At 35.2% G+C, this 26,178-nt stretch overlaps 2 protein-coding genes across 11 annotated transcripts in view; both read left to right on the plus strand.

The window, feature by feature from the left end:
- The window catches only part of LOC127861221 (uncharacterized), a 361,489-nt gene that overhangs the window by 185,099 nt on the left and 150,212 nt on the right, over positions 1-26,178 (plus strand). The window lies entirely within an intron of this gene.
- Positions 20,241-26,178, plus strand: part of LOC127861226 (uncharacterized) — a 51,668-nt gene continuing 45,730 nt past the window's right edge. For all 3 annotated transcript variants that reach the window (XM_052399641.1, XM_052399640.1, XM_052399642.1), the window contains exon 1: positions 20,241-20,399. In XM_052399641.1, the coding sequence (XP_052255601.1) occupies positions 20,303-20,399 (97 nt within the window). In that variant the 5' untranslated portion in view covers positions 20,241-20,302. The remainder of the gene's footprint in view (positions 20,400-26,178) is intronic.

A 26,178-nucleotide genomic window follows, 5' to 3' on the forward strand; every position in this document is an offset into this window, starting at 1 on the left:
TAGTTTTATTCAACGGTTTCTTGTTTAAGGGTTAGGGTTAGGGTTAGGGTTATGATTAGACATGAACTGTTGCTAAAAATAGTACCTGCATTTCAAAACTACGAAATGTATATGCCAGGTTTTAAATTGAGTTATAATATAGTTCTTTTCCATCGCGTTGTATGAGTGGGTAGTATCAGAAAAGGTCAACCTTGTTATTTTATGAATTGTTCTATGGAAATATTTTAAGTAGGAACTACTAATAATTATATAATGTCGTGACCGCATTTGTTAAAAATAGAAACGTGTGCTTATTTTTGTTAATCGGATAGATCTTTGAATGCTTATACGATAGTCCATGCAAGATTCGTTAATGCTATTAAATTAATTATAAAATCTGACTTCAAGGAGTTGTAATTAACATGGTGTCTGCAAGGGCAGTGTGGGTACCATCTATAGCGTTCGAAAATTATATCTATCAAAAACGCCTATAGAGAGTATCGCAATCAGGTATAAGCCGTTTCGATGCATGGATGTATTCATTGAATTTGTACATGAAATCTAAGATGCCTTTAATACAAATTTCAAGTACAATACACCCGACAATAAGACTGACAGTATTGCACAACACATGTATAGAAGTAAAATTTCACCTCCACGCCAGCGTATCTGTAGTCTCTGCAACTACGTGCACACTCCTCTGGTGTGTTTGTTGTTTTTAGGTCTGGCAGCTCAGTGTCGAGAACACGATTAATCTTGCTATCCAAATAACATCCCACGTGAACGACACCTGCCAAAAAGTAATCTACATATATGAATATTTATAAGAAAAACATTCCTCAAAGAATTATTTAATATGAATAAAAACAGTCAGTATATATTATTTGAAACGCAAACTATGTTTGCTCATGTTAAAACTTGTCGAAAAAGCTACAAAGTATGGTTATAATAGTCATATTCTTAATTTTATCTTTTGTATTTTAATAACATTGTCTATTTTTGTTTAGTTTGTATTCAAAATATTTATTGTTGGTCACCGAGTGTTACCCCGATAAAATTCGATAGCCAAAAACAAGTATAATAAACCGAATAATCTAACGAGCGTTGAGACGTTTGAAGTTTCATTTTAGCATTGATTTGTGTGTGGCCAATAGTATCAAAATGTATATATATATATATATATATATATATATATATATATATATATATATATATATATATATATATACAGACTTTAGTGGATACTATATATCTTTATGGTATTGAGAAGAGAGGTAACTCTGTAATTCATGTTACAATTTCTGTAATTTGAACTCAGGTGTTAGCTCCCTTTCATTTTACTATAAGTGTATGATGATTCTTATGTTGATATAATATTCTGGTCTCTTATAACTTGATACTTCCGAGTTAAATCATTTTATTAAATGATTATGTTTTATTGTATTTTGTGATGGTATATATGCTTATGAGACTGTAATAAACTAATAAACTAAGACAATACACGAAATTCCGAGCGCTTATTTCCAAAGGGGCATTTAGATTAAATGGCACTAAACCGCTCAAGGCTGTGCATAGGTCGTGAGATACACTTCGCATACTTGTAACATTCTATTTATACGTACCGACGCTTTAAAGGAACCTTTTCACGTTTTGGTGAATGGACAAAATTACAAACAAATGTTTCAGATTCGCAAATTTTCGTTGCAGTTGTGATATTTGCAAGGTAACAGTAATACAGAACATTTACCATGCTCTCAAATATCCATTATATACATCTTTTGACATTTTAAAAACATGAAAATTATAAGCGTTACAAACGCGAATCAATGGAATCAGTTAGAAAGTACTGCTGGCATCGTTGTATTTTTGTGACACCACGAGGATTGCTTATATAAGGTATAAAACACACCACTCACTGTACGAGCAGGGATGACTGAGTGTATTTAATATAAGACGTTAAGAGTCAGTGGTTTGAAACCAGTTGAGGATAACCTTTTTTTATTTTTTTTATTTTAGTTTTGTTTATTAATGGAGCTATTTAGTTCCAATGTTTACAATTATCATATTTAAAAGCATTAAATGACAAACTCCAATGCATGACAAAATCTGTTAAAAGGTCCCTTTAAGCTAAATTGTTTCTATTGTTCATTTGTTTTGCTGGCGGAAGACCTCATATCGCATTGTTTTTTGCTCAAACATCATGGCCAGTTATGAAAAGACAACTGCACCAAAAGCTATTCGTCCGACTGCGTAAACGGTAAGTGCAAATAATTCACAACACTCGATTGAACATTGTTTAACGAATAAACCACAACGATTTTGAGTTTGGTTAAGTAGGAATTACATTTTTATCGCGTTTGTGAATGGAGATTCTTTAATGACAGTAGACAAAAAGAAGGCCATGCCTGTTTTTCTAATGAGGCGTATGCGTGTCATTATTGATTATGATTATGATGATGGTGATGCTTATGCTGCAGCAGCTGCTGATGTTGCTGCAGTTGTTTCTGCCTTTGATGTTGATGAATGTGATGACAATGACGATGAAGAATGGGAATAAAATTATAAAATGAAAAGCACGATACTCATTATGTTGTTCTTTTTTTGAGGAATATGTTACTAGTGGTGGTGTTGACGTTGACGAAGATTATGCGAATATTACATTTCGATTTATTGTATTTATAGTCAACTCAATATCAATTTTCATTTATCAAGCGTATCAAATAGTAATCACAATACATAAAAAGGCAATGTGTTTTGTTTATTAATATGTTAAAAACCAATAACTGAAAAAAATATTTCCACTCTTACAATATTGATAGATTGGTAAGCATTTCGTGTTATAACTACTTTCATGCGATATTCAGAATCGGGGATTAAGTTTCGTTGTTCGGTGCGTAATTTAATTATAGAGTAGAATAATCAGCGAGAATTGTTTGTTCACGCTTTCAGCAAATGTTCACGACAATATTCAATACATCGAACAATATTCGAAATTGCCAAACTACGATCCGACGTCACCAACCACACCCATGACATCATTAGCGGGTATATCAGAGTTTGTTACGTCACTAGTTACGTCGGAAACTAACGGTGGCGTTGATTTAAGCACTAGCGCAGCAAACAAATCTTCTGACTTGCACAATTCCACCATCGACAATAAAAGTCGTGCCCAGGGTAGTTAGATGGCTGTGTTAGGATTTTGTTACGCGCATCACCCCCCTTACCCCGACCCCATATTCCAAAATAACAGTTCATAATAGCTTTTAGTGCATACTAGTTATTGCGTGTTTAATAAGTCGCATAACTGAGAACATACTGCAATTTAATTTATATTCAAAGTATTTAGTTTTGTGCAATGCTTTATGTGTATGATCAATTAAATGCTGAATAGTTAATCGTACCTATCATGTATTTGTATGATATTACATATGAGAACAACTGAAATGATGCGCACTCAGCGTTCTTTCCAGATAAACCAGAGATGGAAGAGAAAATCCTCATAGCGCGTATCTGTGTGGGAGTTGCAGTGGTAACAGCCTTAGTGGTCGCCATCATTTGCTGCTGCAGAATCAAACGGCATCGCCTTCTTTTGCATTTCGAAGCTTATAGTGTCCTCCCGCGCTTTGGAACTGCATATGCTACAGTAAATCTGTGAAACTATGAACTTCACGAATTTCCTAAACGATTTAGGATTTTCGTGAAATTACTGTTTCCCTAAGGGACTTCACGAAATGCCTAGTTTTCTCAGAAATTTAGCGAAATTACTGAAATGGTCACACAATTTTACACAGATTTACTAGAGGCCTCAAAGAGGATTCAGTGAATGTGTGAAATGTCCTTGTTTGATTTTAATGATTTTATACTTATATTGATTTCTGTTTAATAGTGTAGTTAGTAGTTAAAATGATGCCATGATGATGTAAAAAAATATTGATAAGTTTGTTTGTTTGTTTTTTTAAGTTTTGGTATGATCTTATATTTATTGACATATGAGCCGCGTCATGTGAAAATGGGCTGTATGCCTTATGCGGCAAGGGTAGCTTCAGACCAGCCTGTGCAATCGCGCAGTCTCGTAAGGAGATATTCTGTCCGCTATAAAGTCACGCAAGGTTTCGTAGTCTCCTTGGAGGAAAGGATAGCATTTTACCAGACTTCGCGGATGCGCTGTATTGTCAACAGCTCGTCTGGCCGCATATGGCATAAGACCCCTTTTCGCATGACGCGGGTCATATTGTTTAATCTGTATATGTAACTTGATAACAATACAAATTGAGTTCTTGGGCTATGAAAATGTGTTAAGTGTGAATACGGAAGACATTTTCTCTAACCAATTTTGAAAGTTATTATAATGTGTAGGTTTGCTTGCTTTCACTTACAACACTTATTACAATACAACTTCATAACTAGTATATGAAAGTTATCTTTCAGGCTCATAATATGAGTTGTTATGTTAATTAAAATTGCTTCAAATTTTTCAAACAAGAAGAATGACATCACTTTTATTGACAGCACACTTAACGAATGTATGACCCCCTTAAATATTGACCGACATTTCTATAGTCAATTGTCAGGGTACACCTCATCCATGTACAGGAGATCTAAGTTCTTAAAATGTCCATCTTTTTCAATGTTAACATTAATTAAGTGATATCTTTGGATTTTTAATATTATGTTTAAATTGCAAAACAAAAACAAACTTTAACTGTAATTTTGTTTTAATCGCGTAATTAAACAAAATCCAAATAGGAAATGAGTGTCCGAATACAAAATCATTGCTGACAAGTAAAACATCGCGTTCTCCGCATGGAAAACGTGGGCGTTTTTAATTCAATAAAAAGTATTGCAGTACAGGGGGACAAAGATATTTTTGTACTGAAATTAAATTGCTACCGCGTTGATTCTTCAAAGATTATTGTTTTCACAACTTACTCGCCATAAGCATTTAATTGCTGACCCTTTGCATTTACCTTTTCATAAGTTAGTATTTTATACAATAAAAACGTGCGAGTATGATGCCCGACATTATCTTTAATGTACTGAATTGATCACCGTTTTATATAACGTTAAAGGTTAAACTGTAATTATTTGTTTAACATCTGCGGTAAACGCTTACTTCATTGACCGACGTCAATCAAATACATAAGCCGGCAGTTAACACATTTCTCGTAAGCATTTTCTAAACCGTTCGGACGGTAAAAATTACTGTTGGGCGACTAGAAAGCAATTTATTGTGACGCATCTGTGTCAGTACATATGAATCTTTAATGTGGCTTCAATATTCCAGTTTCTCATGTTATATCTTATTAGTGCATTATAAATTACCCCATGGGGCGTTTATGACGATGACTAATTGAAAAAGGTGCATAGTGCTCTTTTAAAATTTGTGTGCAATTCAAATGTTTATTAACAGGTCATCGCTGAGTCTTCACGACTACATTTTGTACAGACTTACCAATGTTACCTTTCAAAAGAAAATATTTCATTTTTAGCCAAAGTTGGTCATAGTTACCTCGGCTGCCCGGGTATTCGCCAACGAAACTATTTGTATCCAAATAGACCAGTGCACAATTGCCAATATAGAGAATAATAGGTTAGTGTTGATTAAAGATCAGGTTTATCATGCGAGGCTTAGAAAACAAAAAGCACGAGCCATGGCGAATGCTTTTTCGTGTTCGTGCCGAGCATGATAAACCTGATCTATAGTCAACACTAACCTATTATTATATTTATCCCACTTTTTTAATTCAGTAAATCTTTTTATTTTAACAAAATAAGTTTTCATGAGTGTTTGTCGTACGTTGATAATGACTGTAGTGTAACCAAGGTCAGTGTATTACTCCGAGTTCCAAAAATAACCGCTGATCAAATAATCTTTTTTTTTAATCAGAATATCGTTCTGTGACAAAGAGTCATGAGTTATTAATTACAATTTTATTCATATTGAACTGCAAATCTAAAAGTTTTATAACATCAATATAACATTTAGTTGTTATATACAAGGAGCATCATTTGTAGCCTAACACCACACACAATTCATTTTCGAAATTCAAACTGTCAACTCGATCACGAGGTGCAAAGTGTTTGCTTTTTTGTTATAAGATGTGGTTATTTCGAGACGAAATAACAATGATAACTTGGATTTAAGCTTATTATATAAATTACAATTTTGAATGTGGAAAGTGGCACCAAAGATTTGTGAGGCGCAGTTGTTCGAACGAGAGAAAGACATTTGCTGGTGAAGTGACTGGGTGGGCGAACATCAAACTTAACGTGTTCAACGGTAAACAGTGGTTGTCTAGGCTGCATTTCGGCCATAGTTTCTGTGCATGAAGGTCAACAAGAGGAAGCTGTTGGATTGTTACATTTTCTGGACTGAGCAAGAATGTTGGAACACTTTTGCTGCTGTTCAACAGATATGGTGGAATAATTGATTATGAACTGGACATTTTTGTGCCCTGTTATGGCCATGATTTCAGTGGTTGAAACGTTTGCATTTCCAAGTTTTTGGACCAGGTATTTGCGAACTGATTGGTTCGTTATTCTCTTGTGCTCGGGAAAGCCGGCGTCTTTTGCCATGGCCTTCATCAACTGACCTAGCTTGTTGATACCCGATTGTTGACGCAAGAACCACTGGGATGCAGTGTCAATTGTGCGTATTGCCTAGTAGAAAGGGTGCTGATCTGAATAAAAATCACATGGACGCATATTCGAGTACAGCTTGTAAATTGACACAGGTTTTCTTGGTCCAGAAGTGCCGAACATCTTGGGAGACACTTTTCTTATGACAGCTATGTTCTTTCCTGTGCGTGTTTTCGTTTGGAGCTCGTTTAACTCGAGATACTCCACACCATTCGAGTCCACAAGGAGGTGAACGTCTCCCTTCCTAACAAGATGTATACAAGATACAAGCATCTTTATTTTATGTCGGATATGAGCAACAATAGAAGACAGCATTTAAGTTGAAGCGGATGTACTTTGTGAAATGGGGTGCAAAATAATGAGAAAAATTGATACATATTGTGTGCGTTTGTGTGTTAAAAAGGTTTCTTACCGCAAATTGTATTGCTCTGTGGTTCCTCGCAAGCCGAAATGAAGGCAGTTGTTCAATCATATAGTATTTTTAACAAGGCCTTCGAAGACTCGGTGCCAAGGATTCCCTTCTCCCAGAGCAGATCGATGTCGGTATCACTCAGCGGATGGGCCTCCCTTGGACGGTTTCCCTGAACCTAAAGTGGTGATTTATGTTTCTTATACGGTTTCATTTACCTGTTCGACTATATTTTTAAATTCAATTTTTTTTTTCGTATTCTATCTTTCGTAGGCTTACAGTATTATTGTTTAATGTGACTTTTTGACTTTTATTTATTAATTTCAACTTTATGTCGCCAGCGTAATAGTTTCGTACAGACTACACTTGGGATTTGTTCCCATTTTTGTCAAAAATTATACGTTTTCTGTTCAAAATGTTATTTTGACAATTTCTTTTAGTTATAACCGTTCATCTTAATTTTACCTTTTTCTTAAAACTTTTTTTTTGCATTGTACGTGTCCCTTGTGAGTGTTAATTGGGCTCCAGTCCCTTCCATGACTGAACATCCATAGCGATGTCGTTTCAGGTACCTGTCAAAACTAGCGATGATGCCACGGAGGGAGCTTGGTTCGAAATCTTTGCCATTTGACTTGTCAAGGGACAGCAGGAAAGTGACCAAATACTCATCAAGAAGAGTTGGTTCTATGTGGCGAATTTCTTTTGATTCAACTTTTGACATTAGAAATCTCATTTGTAAACAAAATAGATGGATCAAACCCATATTGTCCCTGGAACTGGCTTAGTGATAATTCCATTGTTTCAGTTGCTTGTTGCTCATTTTCATCATTTAATTCATCCCAAATTAATGAGAAATTGGCTTTGTTAAATTCGTCAGACATTTTGAGGTGTTTCGCAGACGATTGTTTTCTATGGTCAAAGGGGAGCAACTCGAACTGACTCCGTCAAAGGGGAGCAACAGAAACACGTTTTTTTACTACTTTTATTTGTTTTAAGGTCATTAAAAATGACAAACATTTGAGATTGTTTTTATTATTGATGCACTTGGCAAATACAGGTGACGAGGTGCGTGGGAAAAAAAGTAGTCCCGGTTCGGCAGTTGATGACGTCATTTCGTGCCGTTCATTATAGCCGTGCCGTTGATTATAGCCAAAATTTCATAAACAGGGCTTTAATCAACCGAATTCGCTGTAAAAGTTGGATACAAATTAATTACTCTGGTGTGTTTGTTAAATATGCTCATTATATTACATAGTTTCGTCTACTTCTTTTTTCCCATTAAACTTTTCTCTTCGGTACATTGGATGATAAATCAACAGTATCTGGAGCGTTCATTGTTATTTTCGTAGTGAACATGGGATGAGGACATCTGTAAATTTATCTAAAATCATAAGGTACATATAAAGCCATTTCCTCGCAGTCATGAGTTCTAATTTAATTTATTGGTTTAGAAAAATACGCAGATCAACATACCACTTCAAGATTATATCAGTAGTAAAACGTTATTTGCAAAAAAAATGAGTACATACGCAAGCTAATGTGACCTACCATGCGTAAGTAAACATATGGACCGTGCTCTGTGAAAAGGGGGTTTAATGCTTGTGCATAAAGTTTCGTCCCAGATTAACCTGTGCAGTCCGCAAAAGCTAATCATGGACGAAACTTTCCGCTTGTATGGAAGTTTTCGTTTACTAAAAGCCTCTTCTTAGCAAAAATCCGTTTTAGGCGGACTGCTCATGCTAATCTGGGACGACACTTTACGCACATGCATTAAACCCATTTTTTACAGAGCTCGGCCCATATATATGCTATATACATAGCTGAATACAGTGTATATCAATCCAATAAAACATTAAAGATTGTACGCACAAGTTATGTGGTTTACGGAAATAATAGCGGAATTCTCAATTAAGAAGTGTCGTTTTGTGAATGCAGGGCGAAATCTTTAATGTACAACTTCCGTCTAGCTCACTTGTATAAACTACTGCGCTATATGAATATGCTATTAGTTATGTCGCACGACAAAAGTGCAATTTCTTTGTTTGTGTGCACTTGACATATGAAAACTCCGTTTGTTTTCATTCCATAAGAACGACAACTCTGTTTGGGTTGATACTTTTCGAACGGCACATCTTGCAGTACAAGTCGATTGTTGATAGCCCTTGCTAAGTAATATCCATTTACTTTTTGTGGGAATTCTGTCGATTTTTCAGTGAGCATTTACCCTTGAAGGTTGATGCAATAGTAGCTATGTTCATTATCGTCATCAATTGTTCGGATGTCCGTTTCTCATTGTTAGTAATATCGAACTGTTTTATTTAACAATTAATTAACTGACCGCGCTTTCATTTTCAAAGACAAAGTCTAGTGAACGCAAGTCCGACATTGTGGTCGACATTCAGTCCAACCTTGCGAGTTTAAATACTGTTAATATAAATATAGCATTTGGTTTAATTGTATCGTGAAATGGTAGAGAAATAAATGCATTATTCATTTTGCATTCAATGGTTTTACATGTTTTGTTTTGTTTATAAAATTAAGGTTATTTTGTCGTCTAGATCTTTCCGCCACGAACACTATTGGTTTATGTCTGCAAATAAATGAATATATAAAGTCATGGTCTAATATGAGCTCCCACCCCAACCCACTTGATTTGATTCCTTACGAACGACAAATCTGTTTGATATGAATTTATACGAACGATAACGCAGTTTCTTTTATTTCTTTCAAGCGACAACTAAGTTTGGTCTGTTCACTTACGAATGACAGCTGTGTTTGGTTTGATATTGTACGAAATACAACGTTGGTCAGCGTAAAAAAAAACGGACGATATCTACGCTTTGTTTGCTTGTTAACGACCGAATCGTATTACTAGTATCAAAAGAAAACAAAATATGTTAGGTTTGATTCCTTACAAACGAGAACTTAATTGTCATTGTTTTCTTACAAAATACCATTATGATTGGTTTAAGATCTTATAACCCAACTACGTGTCGTTTGATTTATTACGAAAGACACCTGTTTCGGTTTGTTTTCTTATGGTATGATTTTAAATTTGTTTAATCTGATTCTCCAAGATAGAAAACACTGTGTTGTTTGATTATTTACGTACGACAACTCTGGTTGTTTTTATTTCTTTTGAACAACAACTGTTGTTGGTTTAAATGCTCTCCAACGGCAACTCTGGATATATCGAATTCGTTCAAAATACAAAAATACAACAATATGTTTTGTACGATTATTTAAGGACTTCTACTGATTTTATTCACAACGAACGACAGATCGGTTTCGTTTGATTCCTTACAAAAGAAAGCTCTGTTTCGTTAAATTACTCACAAACGAAAATTGTGTTTGATTTCATACCTTATGACATACACACTATATTTTAAATTAGCACAGAAATGAAGAGAGATAGACACGTTTAATTAAAAACAGGTGCTTCAGTGAGATATCAGATAACCACCAAAACATAATGAACGTTTCCAGACGAACATTAAATAGTCATAGTCGCGGCAGCGGGCCAATTGTCTTCAGATTTAACTTTCTCTACTTTAAGGTGGCGCACCTGTAATGATTTCCCGCGATTTCTTCAAAGATCGAGGAGCCTTTTTACCTGTTTACTTATGGATATCTAATTTAAGCGGGTACTTAAGTGAAGTTGTAGTGGCCGAGTGGTTAAGGCGATAGACTAATTTTTTTTGATCTTCCCGCGCAGGTTCGAATCCTGCCGACAACGCATACTTTTTTGCGACGCGTTTTATTTCTTATCTAACGTTATTTGCTTTAATATAGCATATAAGCTATGTTTGTTGTTAAATATGTTGCAATTTTTATACACATTCTTCAATTTTTAAAATTAAAACAACGTTATGGCTATATTGGGTTATTTACTGCTGAACATACGAATAATGCATGTTACATTTTTATTTTATTACAAAAAGTAAACGGTAAATCTGTTTATTTCTTGGTATTTGTGCTGTATATAGTGTATCTATAAAAACTAAGTTTAAAATATTACTTCAATGATACTATTTTTAACCAACCCAATTTCTACTTGGCTGAAACCACTTACCTTTCATGACGCTCTTCCATAGATAACAAGTTATAAAAAATGTATGTAAAAGAATAATTACTTCATCTTTTTTAAACTTTAAACACATTTACTGCATCTGTACACGTCAACTGCATGCCCATATTTGGAAATCTGTATGAATTATGGAACTGTCATATACCCCAGGTGTGAAAATAAACTGAACAAAAGACGAGCGTGGGGTGGTTTTGAAAAAAATCAGTATATTTATTGTAACAGCATGGAAAGCCTACCTAAAAATGTGCATGTATTCCGTGAAATGATGCTGATTAAGAAAATAATACATTAGATTCTATTTGGAAAGGTGCCCATTACGGGTGCGCTACCTTAAACATGTAGTACACACACAGAAATATGGGACATTTATGGCTGGTGAGCGGAGTATAGGATGAGTAGAAAAATGGAAGTTTTTTTTGGATTTGATGGAATATCGATTTTAATTCACGAGTGATCATAGAAAATGACATTTTCACGAGTGGGGCAGCCATTCCGGACAATATAATTCCCCATTGGGCGCCCCCATGTATTTTAAAAGGAAGCTCATCCTTATGCCAAACATCAATGCATAGTAGTCGCCATTGGTAAAAGTGCCTATAATTGGGGTCACCATGGGGAAACCAAAGATATATAAAATATATTAGCCTTGCTCTAGATACACGTTTCATAATGCATGTGCGTCCCAGATTAGCCTGTGTGGACTACAGGGCCCACACTTTTCGCCTAAACTTGTTGATTTTCGATGTGAAGAGACTTACGTCAATGGAAAAAAAGATTTAAACGGAAAGTTTCGTGCCTCTTTAGCCGTTGCGAACTGCACAGGCTTATCTGCCACGAAACTTTACGCACATGCATTAAGCCCCGTTTTTCTAGAACGAGGCTCATATTTTATTGCAGTATATCGTCTTGTATTTTTGTAACAGCTGGTGAGAATGAACTTTCTCCTAAAATACTATTTCAACGTAACTTAGAATAACTATAAACAGTATTTTTCAAATTTGTTTGTTTAAGTTACAATATCAAATCGAGTAACAAAATCCCATCAAAACGTGTTTGTTTTTTATGTTTCGATTTTCATATTGCCCAACCATAATAAACACTCACACACAAATGATCCCTATTTTTCTCAAGTCACAAAAACGCAAAACAAATATACATGAATGTCCATTTGTTAAATTTGGACGATAATTTGCACTTTGTGATCCCTAGTTTTCACTATCTGACATTGCCAAAGATAGCTTGTGCACCAGCGGCCTTTCGACAGGAAATCAATCAAGTCGGTTTACCGGATGCGAACGAACGTGATAATCCGGAAAATCGATTGAGAGAGCACGGCGTACTTTGGTGTTGAGTCTAACTAATCATAACTTCCTAGTGTTCATATATTTTACTACCGACCACGTTCAGCACGGCGTACTTTGGTGTTGAATCTAACTAATCATAACTTCCTAGTGTTCATATATTTTACTACCGACCACGTTCAAGTTCTGAGAAAGGAACGATTAATGCCCACGAATTATCGGAATTGCGTTAGGCTTAACTTAGTAAAAAAAATCACACATTTGCAGTAAAGAGTAGGCGAAAATTAAATTACGAAATATTTTTTTATCGACAGTAAGTTGTGGGTGTATATTGGTTCATATCGTATATGCAATCATCAATGCTGTTTGTGCGAGGCCACGAAACATTAAAGATATCTTGATAAAACTCCTAAAAGCGATATCACAATAAGCCGCGGTCATGGAAAAAGGGGTTTAATGCATTTGCGTAAAGTGTCGTCCCAGATAAGCCTGTGTAGAGACTAATTATGGACAACACTTTCTACAGAAACTGGATTTTCGTTGACTGGAATGTACGGGCTTATCTGGAACGTCACTTTACGCACATTCATTAAGCCCCGTTTTCCCAGATCGATACTCAAATTAAAGACCGATTGCAGAGGACTCTCTATTCAAAAACCTTTAGCAAGAACATACATTACAAGTGAACCTTTCGTCGGCAACGGTCAATAGTTTTGCAATTGTTCATGCCATCGTATTTACTTCACCTTTTAAATACATGTTCAGCACATTCATTTCACAGAAGTCGCAGATTAACATGGTAGCATATTTCACAAGTTAATAAATCACTAATTGTTCGCTTGGTTAACACGTTAACACGTCAGCATTTTCCACAAATCACTAAATCCCTAATTATTAGATACATTTATTATTATTATTTTAACACGAATGGCCAATAAATTCATGATAACGCATAATGCTATTCATTCTAATATAATATGCTCTTAACCTCTCTTTAATTTCCTTAACGTAAATTTTCTGCGTTTGCTTTAATGCATCAGATATGAACACAATCAACCCACAACCTATTGTTGCAATGTTGTTCTATTTCGAATGAATTTTTGTATTTATTTCCTTGAAAGCCAGTTATAAAACAACTTGTGTATCATTCATTTTTTTTCATTTCCTTAAAACACCACTTTAAAAAAGTATCATTTAAACATAATTTAAAACAATATCTTATCTGATATCATGATTTGCTTCTTTGTTTCACATCAATATCACCAGCACACTTAATAATCGTGCAGTCGTGCGCATTCTTCCTTTGTATTCAAATAGAAAATTGAACCGTCTGCATATCTATTTGCGTTCCAAAATTCGGAAACGGAACGCAAAAATCCAGGTAAACGATTCCAAGAAACTTTTCTTGTCTGCTTTTTTGTGTTTAGTTTACACGATGCTCACACATAAAATAATATAAACATTTTTTTATATTTGCATCATTAAGGGGCCTTTTCACGTTTTGGTAAATGACAAAATTAAATTAAATTAAATTGTTTCAGATTCGCAAATTTTCGTTTAATTATGATATTTGTTAGGAAATAGTAATACTGAACATTTATCATGCCTTAAAATATCTATTATATGCATCTTTTGACGATTTGAAAACCTGAAAATTATAAGGCGTTGCAACGCGAAACAATTGCATAATTTGGAAAGTTCTGTTGTTGTCGTCATATTTTGTGAAACTACGAGGATTGATGATATAAAGTAAAAAATACATGCCCTCATAACATGTGCACGGATAGCCGAGTGGGCTAAGCGGGAGACTTTTTTCTCCAGGACTCCAGGGATCAGTGGTTCGAGCCCAGTTGAGGGTTACTTTTTTTCTTTTTTTTAATTGTTATTTTTTTTTTTTTACTGGAGATTTTTAGGTCCAATTTTTAAATGTATCAATATAAAGCATTTAATGACACACTTCTATACATGCCGAAATCTGTTAAAAGGCCCCTTTAATGGCCATCAGCAAAACTGCACAAAACGAGTGCAAGTTACTAGCAACTATGTTAAACGCCAACAGGGCGTTCAGTGCTTTGACTGGATTTCGGCGTGTTTTAGTCATGATGCACTAGTTAGTTAATTGCACACGTGAAACCTGCAGACGAGATTTTCTGCACAAGTGGGGGTTCTTTTTAGACTGGTCTCCGGGCAAAGTTTATACGAGCCGTGACATGGGAAAACGGGGCTTAGTGCATTTGTGTAAAGTGTCGTTCCAGAATAGCCTGTGTCGTCCGCACAGGGTGATCAGGGAAGATAATTTACGCCGCATTTGATTTGGTTTAGAAGAGACCTACTCAAAACGAAAAATTACATACAAGCAAAAATTGTCGTCCTAGATTAGCCCGTGCGGACTGCACAGGCTAATCTGGGACGACACTTTTCGCACATGCATGAAGCCTGGTTTCTCTAAACCGATGCTCAAGCGGATTCGCAGTTCAGGGGATAAAGTTTTGACTGGGTCATTTGAATATTTAAATAACGTATTATTCTCATCTGAGTTATTAAATTTAATATAAGAATTTCGATGTGTGTGAACTGAGGAGGCATTATTGTTTATAAACAAATGTGCCGTGCTTTGTGAAAAAGGGGTTTAATGCATGTGCGTAAAGTGTGGCCTCAGATTTGCCTGTTCAGTCCGCACGGGCTAATCAGGGACGACACTTTCCACTTAAACAAGATTTTTGCTAAGAACTATCTTTAAAAGATAGATATCATAAAAGTTGAAAGTGTCGTCCTGGATTAGCCTGTACGGACTGCACCGTCTAATCTAGAACGACACTTTACGCACATGTATTAAGCTCCCTTTTCACAGTTCATATACAAATTCAATGCTGAAAATACTTTTCAAATCGTACGTGAATGATAGCAACACAAAAATCATACTGATGATAAAGCTTTTAACAGAATCGGTATATTGTTATTTTGACCCGACTTCTCAAATAGACTAAAAGGTAATCAATGTACATCGCCGAAACAGACAGACAGACAGACAGACAGACAGACAGACAGACAGACAGACAGACAGACAGACAGACAGACAGACAGACAGACAGACAGACAGACAGACAGACAGACAGACAGACAGACAGACAGACAGACAGACAGACAGACAGACAGACAGACAGACAGACAGACAGACAAATAGACATACAGACAAACAGACAGACAGACAGACAGACATAATATTTTATGTAAGTCTCACTTTTGTACATACAAATACAGTAAAACAGAACATGTAGATTAGCGGTACACAACAATTCGAACTAATGTTTAATAACATGTTAAAACATAACATTCAACATGTACTTGCGCTTAAATGTAGTACTTTCCGTATTCTTAAGTATAACAACGTTATGTTTCATTAACTGTGACCAGACAGGGGAAAGTTTGTAAACACAAGTTCATTATGCTATATTAATCAGCGGAAAATATGGCTTCAATTCAATACCCGAACAACATTACCATTTATAACAAAATAATGGTATTATTACTAATATGTCGTTGCTTCAAATCGGAATCATCTTTGTATTGTGTAATAGTGTGTGTTATTTATAAACCACAAACGACGTTACGTTTATGTATGAAGTGAAACATACTGTATGTTTTTTTATGTTTACATTGACATTACATGATTGCCAAAGTTTAGCATGCTTAGTATTAAGGAAATTAAAATAATCAAGAGTAACGTGATTGTAAAGTATGTTTTATTCAGTTAACAACATGAAAAAATAATTACACAAACTGCATGTTTGAAATATTTTTTATTTAACCATTCTTACATAGTATTTACAATATTATTGTTAAAAATGCATAAATAATCCATTATTGACATGCAAATGTGTGCATGATAATTATATACGCCGTATATCTTCATACAATATATTACTGGTACACATATAATTCCAGTTCGCCTTTAAAATATAATTCCAGCATGTCTATGTTCACTTGATAGCGTTCGAATAACGATTCCCGGACAGACTGACCGAGAACTGACCTTGATACCTTGCGGGATGAAATAATTTTAAGAGAGATGATGATTCAACTGCTTGATCTTCGTATTGTTTGAAACTTAATGCTTTAACATGTTAAATGGCCAATTTTGAAAAAAAAAGTTAAAAAAAACCTCTCCGGATTGTTAACGCCAATCCATACATGCTATAAAATAGATAAGTGTGCATAATGCAATATGGCAGTCATTACTAAATATGAGAACATAGCCTTTGAAGTTTAACCCTTTCTCTCAGAGGCAAATTGAAAATGGCTATGTGCAAACAACATTAAAACCAGAACAGCCTGCGAGTAACTCTCAGTCTGTTCAGGTTCTATGCTGTTTGCTGCTCATGAGTATCTAAGGGTTGGAAATGAAGCCTTTAAAACTTGAATCTAGTAGTAAAAGTCTTTAATTCAATTTAACTTCTTAAGTGACTACAAATGCATCAACAAAGTATTTAAATGGTAACGGGTTAAAAGCTCACGTGCTGACAATGTGCACAATAATATTAAGTGACACACACAGACTGTATTGATTTCTAGAATTGAGTGAGAAGCTGGTGTAACCTTTTAGCCTTGTTATTGTAGATAAAATAGTTAAACGCTAGTTTACATCGTTGCAAAACGCAGTGCTGAATTCCATTCATATAAATTTACGCAAAATAGTTAGTAAATTGACTTACCTGTTAAGGTTAATGAGATAAAGTTTTGTAGATTCCACGCTTTCTATTTCGCGCAGTTTTGTTATTTTTCATTAATACGAAAAACCATTTATTCATTTGAGCCTATTTGCCGGAAATTTTCTTCGGATATTTGTTGGCAGTTACAAATGTCAATTATGATAAAAGTCTGGGGGAGACAGCTAAGCCGAACAAAATGAATACAACCACCACGCGCGCAAGTTTTACGCTAAACACGCAGTGTACATCGTTGCAAAACGCAGTGCTGAATCAATTTCATGTAAATTCAAAGAAAAATTGGAATTTTGCTTACGCTTTAATACTCAAAATAGGCAGTCAATTGAATTACATGTTGATGTAAATTAGATAAGGTTTTGTAGATTGCACGCTTTTTATTTCTATTTGTTATTTTGTCTTTAAAACGAAACCCCATTTATTCATTTAGGCCTATAAATTAAGGTACAGTCTTGGTGAGAAAGCTACGCCGAAAAAAAAACTGAATCAAAGCACCTTGGTGCACAAGTTCACACGCGGATATTTATGTTAAGTTTCATCACTTTATGCTCACCTCTTCAAGTTAACATACGAACGGTAATTTGCAAATCTATATGCGATTCCCCCTTTCTCCAGCCCCAAGCAGAAAAATAGCCCCTTTAATAAAACTGAACAAAATACAATGTACTGTAGTGGACTTTGCAAATGCTTAAAGTGTCACAACCCTCGAGATGTTTCCGTCTCCTCTTGATGACTCAGCACCAATCGTGATGCACCGACTATTTGACTGTTTGATGAATCCTCTATAAGATAGATATATGATGAATCCTCTATAAGATAGATATTTATTGGCTATCTCCGGAATCATCCGTAAGATAGATATACATTGACTAGCTTCGGCATCCTCCGTTAGATAGGTATACATTATCCGGAATCCTCCGTAAGATTGATTCATATCATCTGCTGATATAGAATTGACTTACCAAGTCAATACGCACGCATTTGTTCGAAGCAAATCGCACTTGAAAAATGTAATCAGCATCAAGACAACTTAAGATTAAAAGAAAAGCAAATATAGTGTTCTATTAAAACAAATATGAATAATTATCGAGCGCCGGTACTTGTTAACATGTTGACCTTACTAACTTAATCACGTTTAAATAGACCAAATAGAAACTGAACGCTTGCATATGTTTAAGATATTAACCTCTTAAATTATCATCGCACGCGTTGAAGACACAGCAGAAAATTTATGACTGTACATGTTTTTTATATATTTACCCCAAACATTTGCATCAAATTAATTGAAGGCCAAATAGAAACTGTGCGCATATTTGAAAGACAAAATTATATGTGTATTTTTTATTGTTTGTTAGTTTCTTTGGTTGGGTTTCTATTCAACTGAACAATATTTGGTTAAATTCGCCAAATAAAGAATGATACTTGAGCTTGAATAACAGCCCACGGTCATATTCATATGTTTGTTAATCTTGCGAGGATAAAATAATGATATTAAAATCGTATAAACTCGCTTTAATATTACCAATGGTTATCAAACTATGTAAAACAAAACAATATAGGCGTCCACGTACGGGCCTCCTTGCGTTACATTGACAAAACAGTAAGTGCGAAAATGTTTAACGAACCGCAGCCAAAGACAAACATAATAACGTACGCCTCTTAAAATATAATCACGTTAAATAATATGTTTCTTTAAACGTTGTCAGGATGTTTCGCATTTTAACATGATACTTTCTTATTTTTTCCATTTATATGCAGCCAAATAACCGTCGTAATACTACTAAAAAAAACTTTTAAAAAAAGAATTCCAGAGAAGCAATGTCAATACAATGATGTTTGAATTGAATTGTTATGTATTGGCCGTTGGTTAAACCCTTGCATAAAAACTTAAAATCGTTGTGTATTGGCAGATATGGTACGATAATTGAAAACAAAGGTCGACGTGGCGTTGTGGATATAATTTTCCGCATTGGCACCGAGATATCACGGGTTCCATCCTCACTGTTTGAGCGTTCTTTACACTTCTATAATCACACCCCATATTGCTCTATCCAGGAAACTGACTCGAGAGCTTTCAATAAACCGAACCATTTAAATGAAATTCAGCGACTGGAGTTAATTTGCCTTTAAAACAGCGGCAAATAAAACGAAATCCGGCTGCTGATATATAAATGAATACCTTAATAAACACGAACAACATGGCTTCGGATAAACCTAGGTTCGGGTTAACATTTTTTTATGGTTTAGCAATCGCGGTAATGCCATTATTGCCAATTGTTTCTTGCCTTATACGATACAGACCAACAGATAATCTCAACACTTAACATGAAATCATATATTGCTGTGGTCAAAACCATTCGTTAGTCCTAACCTTTTCATACGGTCACTCTCTGTAGAAACAATTGTGTCGTTTGAACCTCTTGTTGTTACACTGGAGGCATCACTTGTTTCTTGATGTGTTTTGTGTTTTCTACTGACGTCAACGGAAGCGTAAAGGTCAAAGACGCGTCCTAAAGCGGAGTACTCCAATCTTGCCAAAATAAAGTAGGTTATTATGTTAGGAACTGTTGCTGCAAGATTAAAACATGGCCAAAATGTTCTTAAATTGTCTTAAGAGAGCTATTATGATTAAGCCTATTTATTGGAAGTCTGGGTTTAAGGCATTTGCGTAAAGTGTAGTCCCAGATTAGTCTGTGCAGTCCACACAGGCTAATCAGGGGCGACACTTTCCGATTGTATAGTACTTTTCTATATAAGGAAGTCTCTTCTAAACACCCATTCAGTAATAACATTTAGTATTTTTTTGTTTTTGGTAGCGTAACAATTACAGCGTCATATTTATAGCTTTGATGACAGAAAATAAGCAATGCTCATTGAGTTCTGACTTAACGGAATAAAAGGTGAGGTTTTAAATCAGAATTACTGAAGGTTGACTTTGTTTATGAACAATGATACTGTGAAAAAGCAGACATATTTATCCCATCTTCTCTCCGGCGAAAATACTGAACGTTTCGGATGTGCGTGTTTAATCACTTTATAAACGGAAGATAAACTTTCAATTGTAAGAAAATACTCCACTAATCTATGTAATATATCGGGCGTACTTGACAAACATTCACGAGCAAAAAATACTTGTGTTAGAAGAAGAGATATTGACTACAATATGCTTGGGGTTTCAACGTTTTGGTTTGCCGCCATGGGATTGAAACATAAAGTCATGTATACAGGATGTTTACTTGTTTTTACTATTGGAGTTTTAGGTAAGTCCCATTTTATTATTGTTGGAAAATAATTTTATATTGATTAATTAGATATGTTTTATTTACTGAAGCTAAGACAATACAACCATTGTGTTTAATTTAAAATAAAACGTGATCTACAGTGTATCTATATCGTAATCAAGGGACTTGTTTACAGATTATCCTAACCTTAAAATGTCACAAATATTATATACTAACACATATTTAGTATAAGGAATAGTCTTTATTAATAATCAAAGCAAAACAAACGAGTTAAATACATGTTTCACCACACGAACGCTATGTTCGTATTACACGCATTTTCAAAAATTATCGATGAGATTTTAACGATAGTTGTATCAATGAGATACACAAAAAATCACCAGTGCATTATTCGGTGCAGTCTTTACTTGCATTAGACGACCGTCAATAACGGGGTGTTGCGAAAGATTTCGTGGCTAATTTCGCATTGTTTTTATTTTTTATAAAATATATGCATAAATACAAACGAAGAATACAAATGAGATTTCTAACAAGTTTAACCGCCAAACGCGAATAATCCATGCATGTTTATAATATTTATGCGCGCGTTATTCGAACAGACCTGTTAAATGGTTTGACGGACATTATAATTCGTTCCGATTATTGATAGTGTCGGATATAATCGCGATCATGCTTAATATATTGTTCACGTTGGTGAAATATCTTTTTATTAAACCAATCTAAAAAAGAATTTATAACAACATTGTAAAACGTACATACAGAATCTATAATTGACATGTAATGTGTGCATGATAATTATATACACCATAATAATATCTTATTTAAAAGTAATGTCTGGTCAAAGTATAATTCCAGTTCGCATACAAAATATAATTTCAGTTCGCCTAAGTTATCTCGATAGCGTTGAAGTAACGATTCCAGGAGAGACAGACCTCGAACTTACCTTGATAACTTGCGGGATTATGGAATAGCGTGCATTTTAAGTTATGTCAAGATCCACCTGCTTGATCTACGTAATGTTTGAAACTTAATGCTTTAACATGTTTAGATGCCAATGTTTGAAAAAAAAAGTTTAAACAAATATCCGGATTTTTATAAACAATGCATGTATGCTATAAAATAGATTAGTGCACATAATGCAATATGGTAGTCATACAAATATGTATTAGAACATATCTTTTGAATAATACAAGCTCGGGTGCTGACAATGTGCAAAAAATATTAGGGAAACACACAATCTGTTTTGATTTCTAGAATTGAGTGTGAAGCTGTTGTATAACTTGTATCCCTTTAGCCTTGGCATTGTAGATTAAATAGGTGTTGGAGGATTCCGCAGATAGTTGATGTATCACGATCGGTCATCAAGAGGGGGCGGAAAAAACTCGAGGGTTGCGGCACTTAAGGCATTGCAATGTCCACTGCACGGGTGTGGATAGGGGGTCGCACATATATTTGCAAATAACCGTTTGTATGTTAACATGAAGAGTAAAGTATACAGGGATGAATCTGTACAAAGATATCCGCGTGCGAAAGTGCGCGCGTGGGTGTTTTCATTCAGTTTTTTTCGGCTTAGCTGTCTCCCCCAGACTTTAACCTCAGCTGTCATTTGTAATTGCCGAAAATTTCCGGCAAATTGGCTCAAATGAAGAAATGGATTTGTCGTATTAATGGAAAATAACACAACTGCGCGAAATAGAAAGCGTGGAATCTACAACACTTTATCGCAATAATATAAACAGGTCATTCAATTGACTATCTATTTTGCGTAGTATAGCGGAAACACAATTTATATCCTGTGTGAATTTAAATGCACGGGAATAAGCAATGCGTTTTGCAACGATGTAAACTGCGCGCTTACGGTTTTACTATTTGAATTACAATAACACGGCTAAAGGGATACACCAGCTTTTCACTCAATTCTAGAAATCAATACAGTTTGTGTTTCGCTCATTTTTATTTTGAACATTGTCAGTACGTTAGCTTTTAAACTTCAAAAGCTGTGTTCTCATATGGCTACCATAATGCCTTATGAGCACTAGTATATTTTAAAGAATATATGGATTGTTGATACCTATCAGGATAGTTTTTTAAACCAAGTATTGTCATTTCAATATATGTTTTTTTTTTAATATGCCTTTACACATGTTATATCATTAAATTTCAAACAATACGTAGATCAAGCAGGTGAAGCGTGACCTCACTTACACAATCGTGAAACATCGACTATCTCCGGAATCCTCCGTAAATTAATTAACGGAATAAATCGTTTCAGCAGGCGAACCGTGACCTCTCTTAAAATGCATTGCATTCTAACCCGGTAGGTATTAACGTCAGTTCGCAGTTGGTCAGTCCCGGAATCGTTCACTCTGGATCAGCAGACATTTATTGCTTAAATCTGCCTATCTTACGGAGGAGTCCGGAGATAGCCGATGTATCACGAGTGGGAATCGTTATTTCAACGCCATCGAGGTAACTTAGGCAAACTGGAAATATATTTTGAAGGTGAACTGCAATGATATTTTGACCAGCAATTAGTATCTGATATGATACGAAGTATCTAATTATCATGGACACATTGCGTGTCATTAACGGATTGTTTATGAACTTTCAACAATAATATTTAAATACTATTTAAGATTGGTTTAATAAAAAATATTTCAACAACGTGAAAAATATATTTAGCATAAAGGGGCTTAATGTATGTGCGTAAAGTGTCGTCCCAGATTAGCCCTTGCAGTCCGCACAGGTTAATCAGGGACGACACTTTCCTCCTGTATTGTTTTGTTCGTTGACATGAATTATCTTCATGGCGAAAATCCAGATTCTGTAGAAAGTGGTGTCCCTGATAAGCCCTTGCAATGACTTATCTAGGACGACACTTTACGTATATACATTAAACCCCGTTTTCCAAGAGCAAAGAGTGTCGGTCGTGATTAGCCTGTGTGAATTTTATAGGCTAATATGGGACGCACATGCATTATGACACGATTTTCTAGAGCAAGGCTCGTAGAAATATCTTTATGCACATGCATTAAACCCCCTTTTCACTCAGCACGGTCCATATGTTTACTTACGCATGGTAGGTAACATAACGTTGCGTATGTACTCGATTCTTGGAAATAACGTTTAACTACTGATATAATCTTGAAGTTGTATGTTGATTTGTGTATATTTTTTTTCAACCAATACATTAAATTAGAACTCATGACTGCGAGGAAATGCTTTATAGCAACATGTATCGTCGGACATTTCTACTTAAGACTAGATTTTTGTTTAGAAGAGACGTCCTTTAAACAAATTCTATAAAAGCTAAAAGTGTCGTCCCTGATTAGCCTGTGTGGACCGCTCATGCTAATCTGGGACGACACTTTACGCACATTCATTAAGTCCCCTTTTCCCAGAGCATGGTACATTTTTTTCTATTCTGTTTGTTTCCGTATGTTGTTTTAAACTGTATTTATCCCTCCAGCATTGAACTGCAGAGGTCGGGGGTATACTTGAACAACATTTGGCGTTTGTCCCTGTGTCCGAAAAAACTTTTCACACCGGTATAAGTGTACAAGAATGAAACTTGTATGCATCGTTCCTTATAACATGAGGTTTCGCATACGTATTTTATTATCAATTGTTAAAATTCATATTTATTTTTTTACCGAAAAATTTCAATTACATAAGTATCACAACGTGCTACACAATACGAAATACGCCGTCGTGGGTATTCGTTACGCCATAATTACCGAAGCCTGTTCGTAAGTCTGACCGCATATTAAGCGTACTAGTCGGCAAAACTGGTGTTATTCTTCTAAGTAATGAAGTAGAAAGGTACTGACATAAGAAAGTAGACTGCTTGATGTTTAAGTTTGCTTTGGAATGGAGTCGGTTTGATTACCGAAACTCAAAATTACAGAATTAAGAATTACGGTCGTTAATGAGTAATTAATTATAAGAGATATGTTCGGTTGCCGGTCTATTCAAACAAGTTATGTGTAAAGAGGCCAAAACAAAGAAATAGACGTGGATCCGAAAACATTAGATTGCTTCGTGATGATTTTTGTCGCATTAATTAATGAGCAAAAACAACAACATAAACTCTATACCACGCCCCTCAAATAAAACGAGACAAAAACAAACAACCCCCCCCCCCCGAAAAACAAAAACAAACAAGCTACGCCAACTAAAAATCCAAACAAACAACAACGACAACACACAAACTTCAGCACACACAATTAAAACAAACACATGACCAAACGCTAATTTGTTATTTCCTTTTTTAATAACTTCTTTTATCCCACTTTTACAGCGAAATCGGTTGATTAAAGACCCGTTGATTAAATTTCATCTATAATCAACGGCAAGGCTATAATCAATGGCACGAAATGACGTCATCAACTGCCGAACCGGGACTACTTTTTCCCACGCACCTCGTCACCTGTATTTGCCAAGTGCATCAATAATAAAAACAATCTCAAATGTTTGTCAATCTTAATGACCTTAAAACAAAGGAAAGTAGCAAAAAAACGAGTTTTTTGTCATTTATTGTCATTAAAACCTAGTATTAGGTAAATTGAACACTATGCAAATAGGTTCTGTTGTTGTTGCTCCCCTTTGAAGAAGTCAGTTCGAGTTGCTCCCCTTTGACCGTAGAAAACAATCGTCTGGACCAAGAAATCCTGTGTTCATTTACAAGATGTACTCGGATATGCGTCCATCTGATTTTTCTTTAAAGCATCTTTTCTACCTGGCAATACGAACAAATGACACTGCATCCCGGTGATTCTTGCGTCAACAATTGGGTGTCAACAAGTTAGGTCAGATGCTGAAGGCCATGGCAAAAGACGCCGGCTTTCTCAAGCACATGAGAATAACGAACCACTCAGTTCGCAAATTCCTGGTCCAAAAACTTCGAAATGCAAACATTCCACCCACTGAAACCATGGCCATAACAGGGCACAAAAATGTCCAGTCCATAACCAATTATTCCAACATATCTGTTGAACAGCAGCAAAAGTGTTCATTCTTGCTCAGTCCAGTAAATGTAACAATCCAACAGATTCCTCTTGTTCACCTTCACGCACTGAAACTATGGCCGAAATGCAGCCTATGCAACCGATGTCTACCGTCGAACAAGTTGATCTTGATGTCCCACCCAGTCACTTCACTTGCAAACGTCTTTCTCTAGTTCGAACAACTTTGCCTCACATTTCTTTGGTGCCACTTTCAACATTCAAAATGTTAATGTATATAATTAGCTTAAATCCAAGTAATCTTTGTTATTTTGTCACGAAATAACCACATATTATAACAAAGAAGGAAATATTGTGCACCTCGTGATCGACTCGATAGTTTGATATCGAAAGTGAATTGTGTGTGGTGTTAGGCTACGTTGTAAACAAATGTAGTTCCTTGTATATAACAACTTAATGCCATATTGATATCATAAAACTTAAAGATTTGCAATTCAATATGATTAAAAGTGTAATAAATAACGCTCGACACTTTGTTACAGAACGATATTCTGATTTAAAAAAATGATTATTTGATCAGCGGTTATTTTTGGAACGCGGAGTAATACACTGACCTTGGTTACACTACAGTCATTATAAAAGTACGACAAACACTCATGAAAACTTATTTTGTTTAAATAAAAATAGTTTACTGAATAAAAAGTGGGATAAATAGAATAATAGGTTAGTGTTGATTATAGATCAGGTTTATCATGCTCGGCACGAAATCGAAAAAGCACTCGCCAAGGCTCGTGCTTTTTGTTTTCTAAGCCTCGCATGATAAACCTGATCTA

Source organism: Dreissena polymorpha, chromosome 15 (genome assembly GCF_020536995.1).
Source record: "Dreissena polymorpha isolate Duluth1 chromosome 15, UMN_Dpol_1.0, whole genome shotgun sequence".
NCBI lineage: Eukaryota > Metazoa > Mollusca > Bivalvia > Myida > Dreissenidae > Dreissena > Dreissena polymorpha.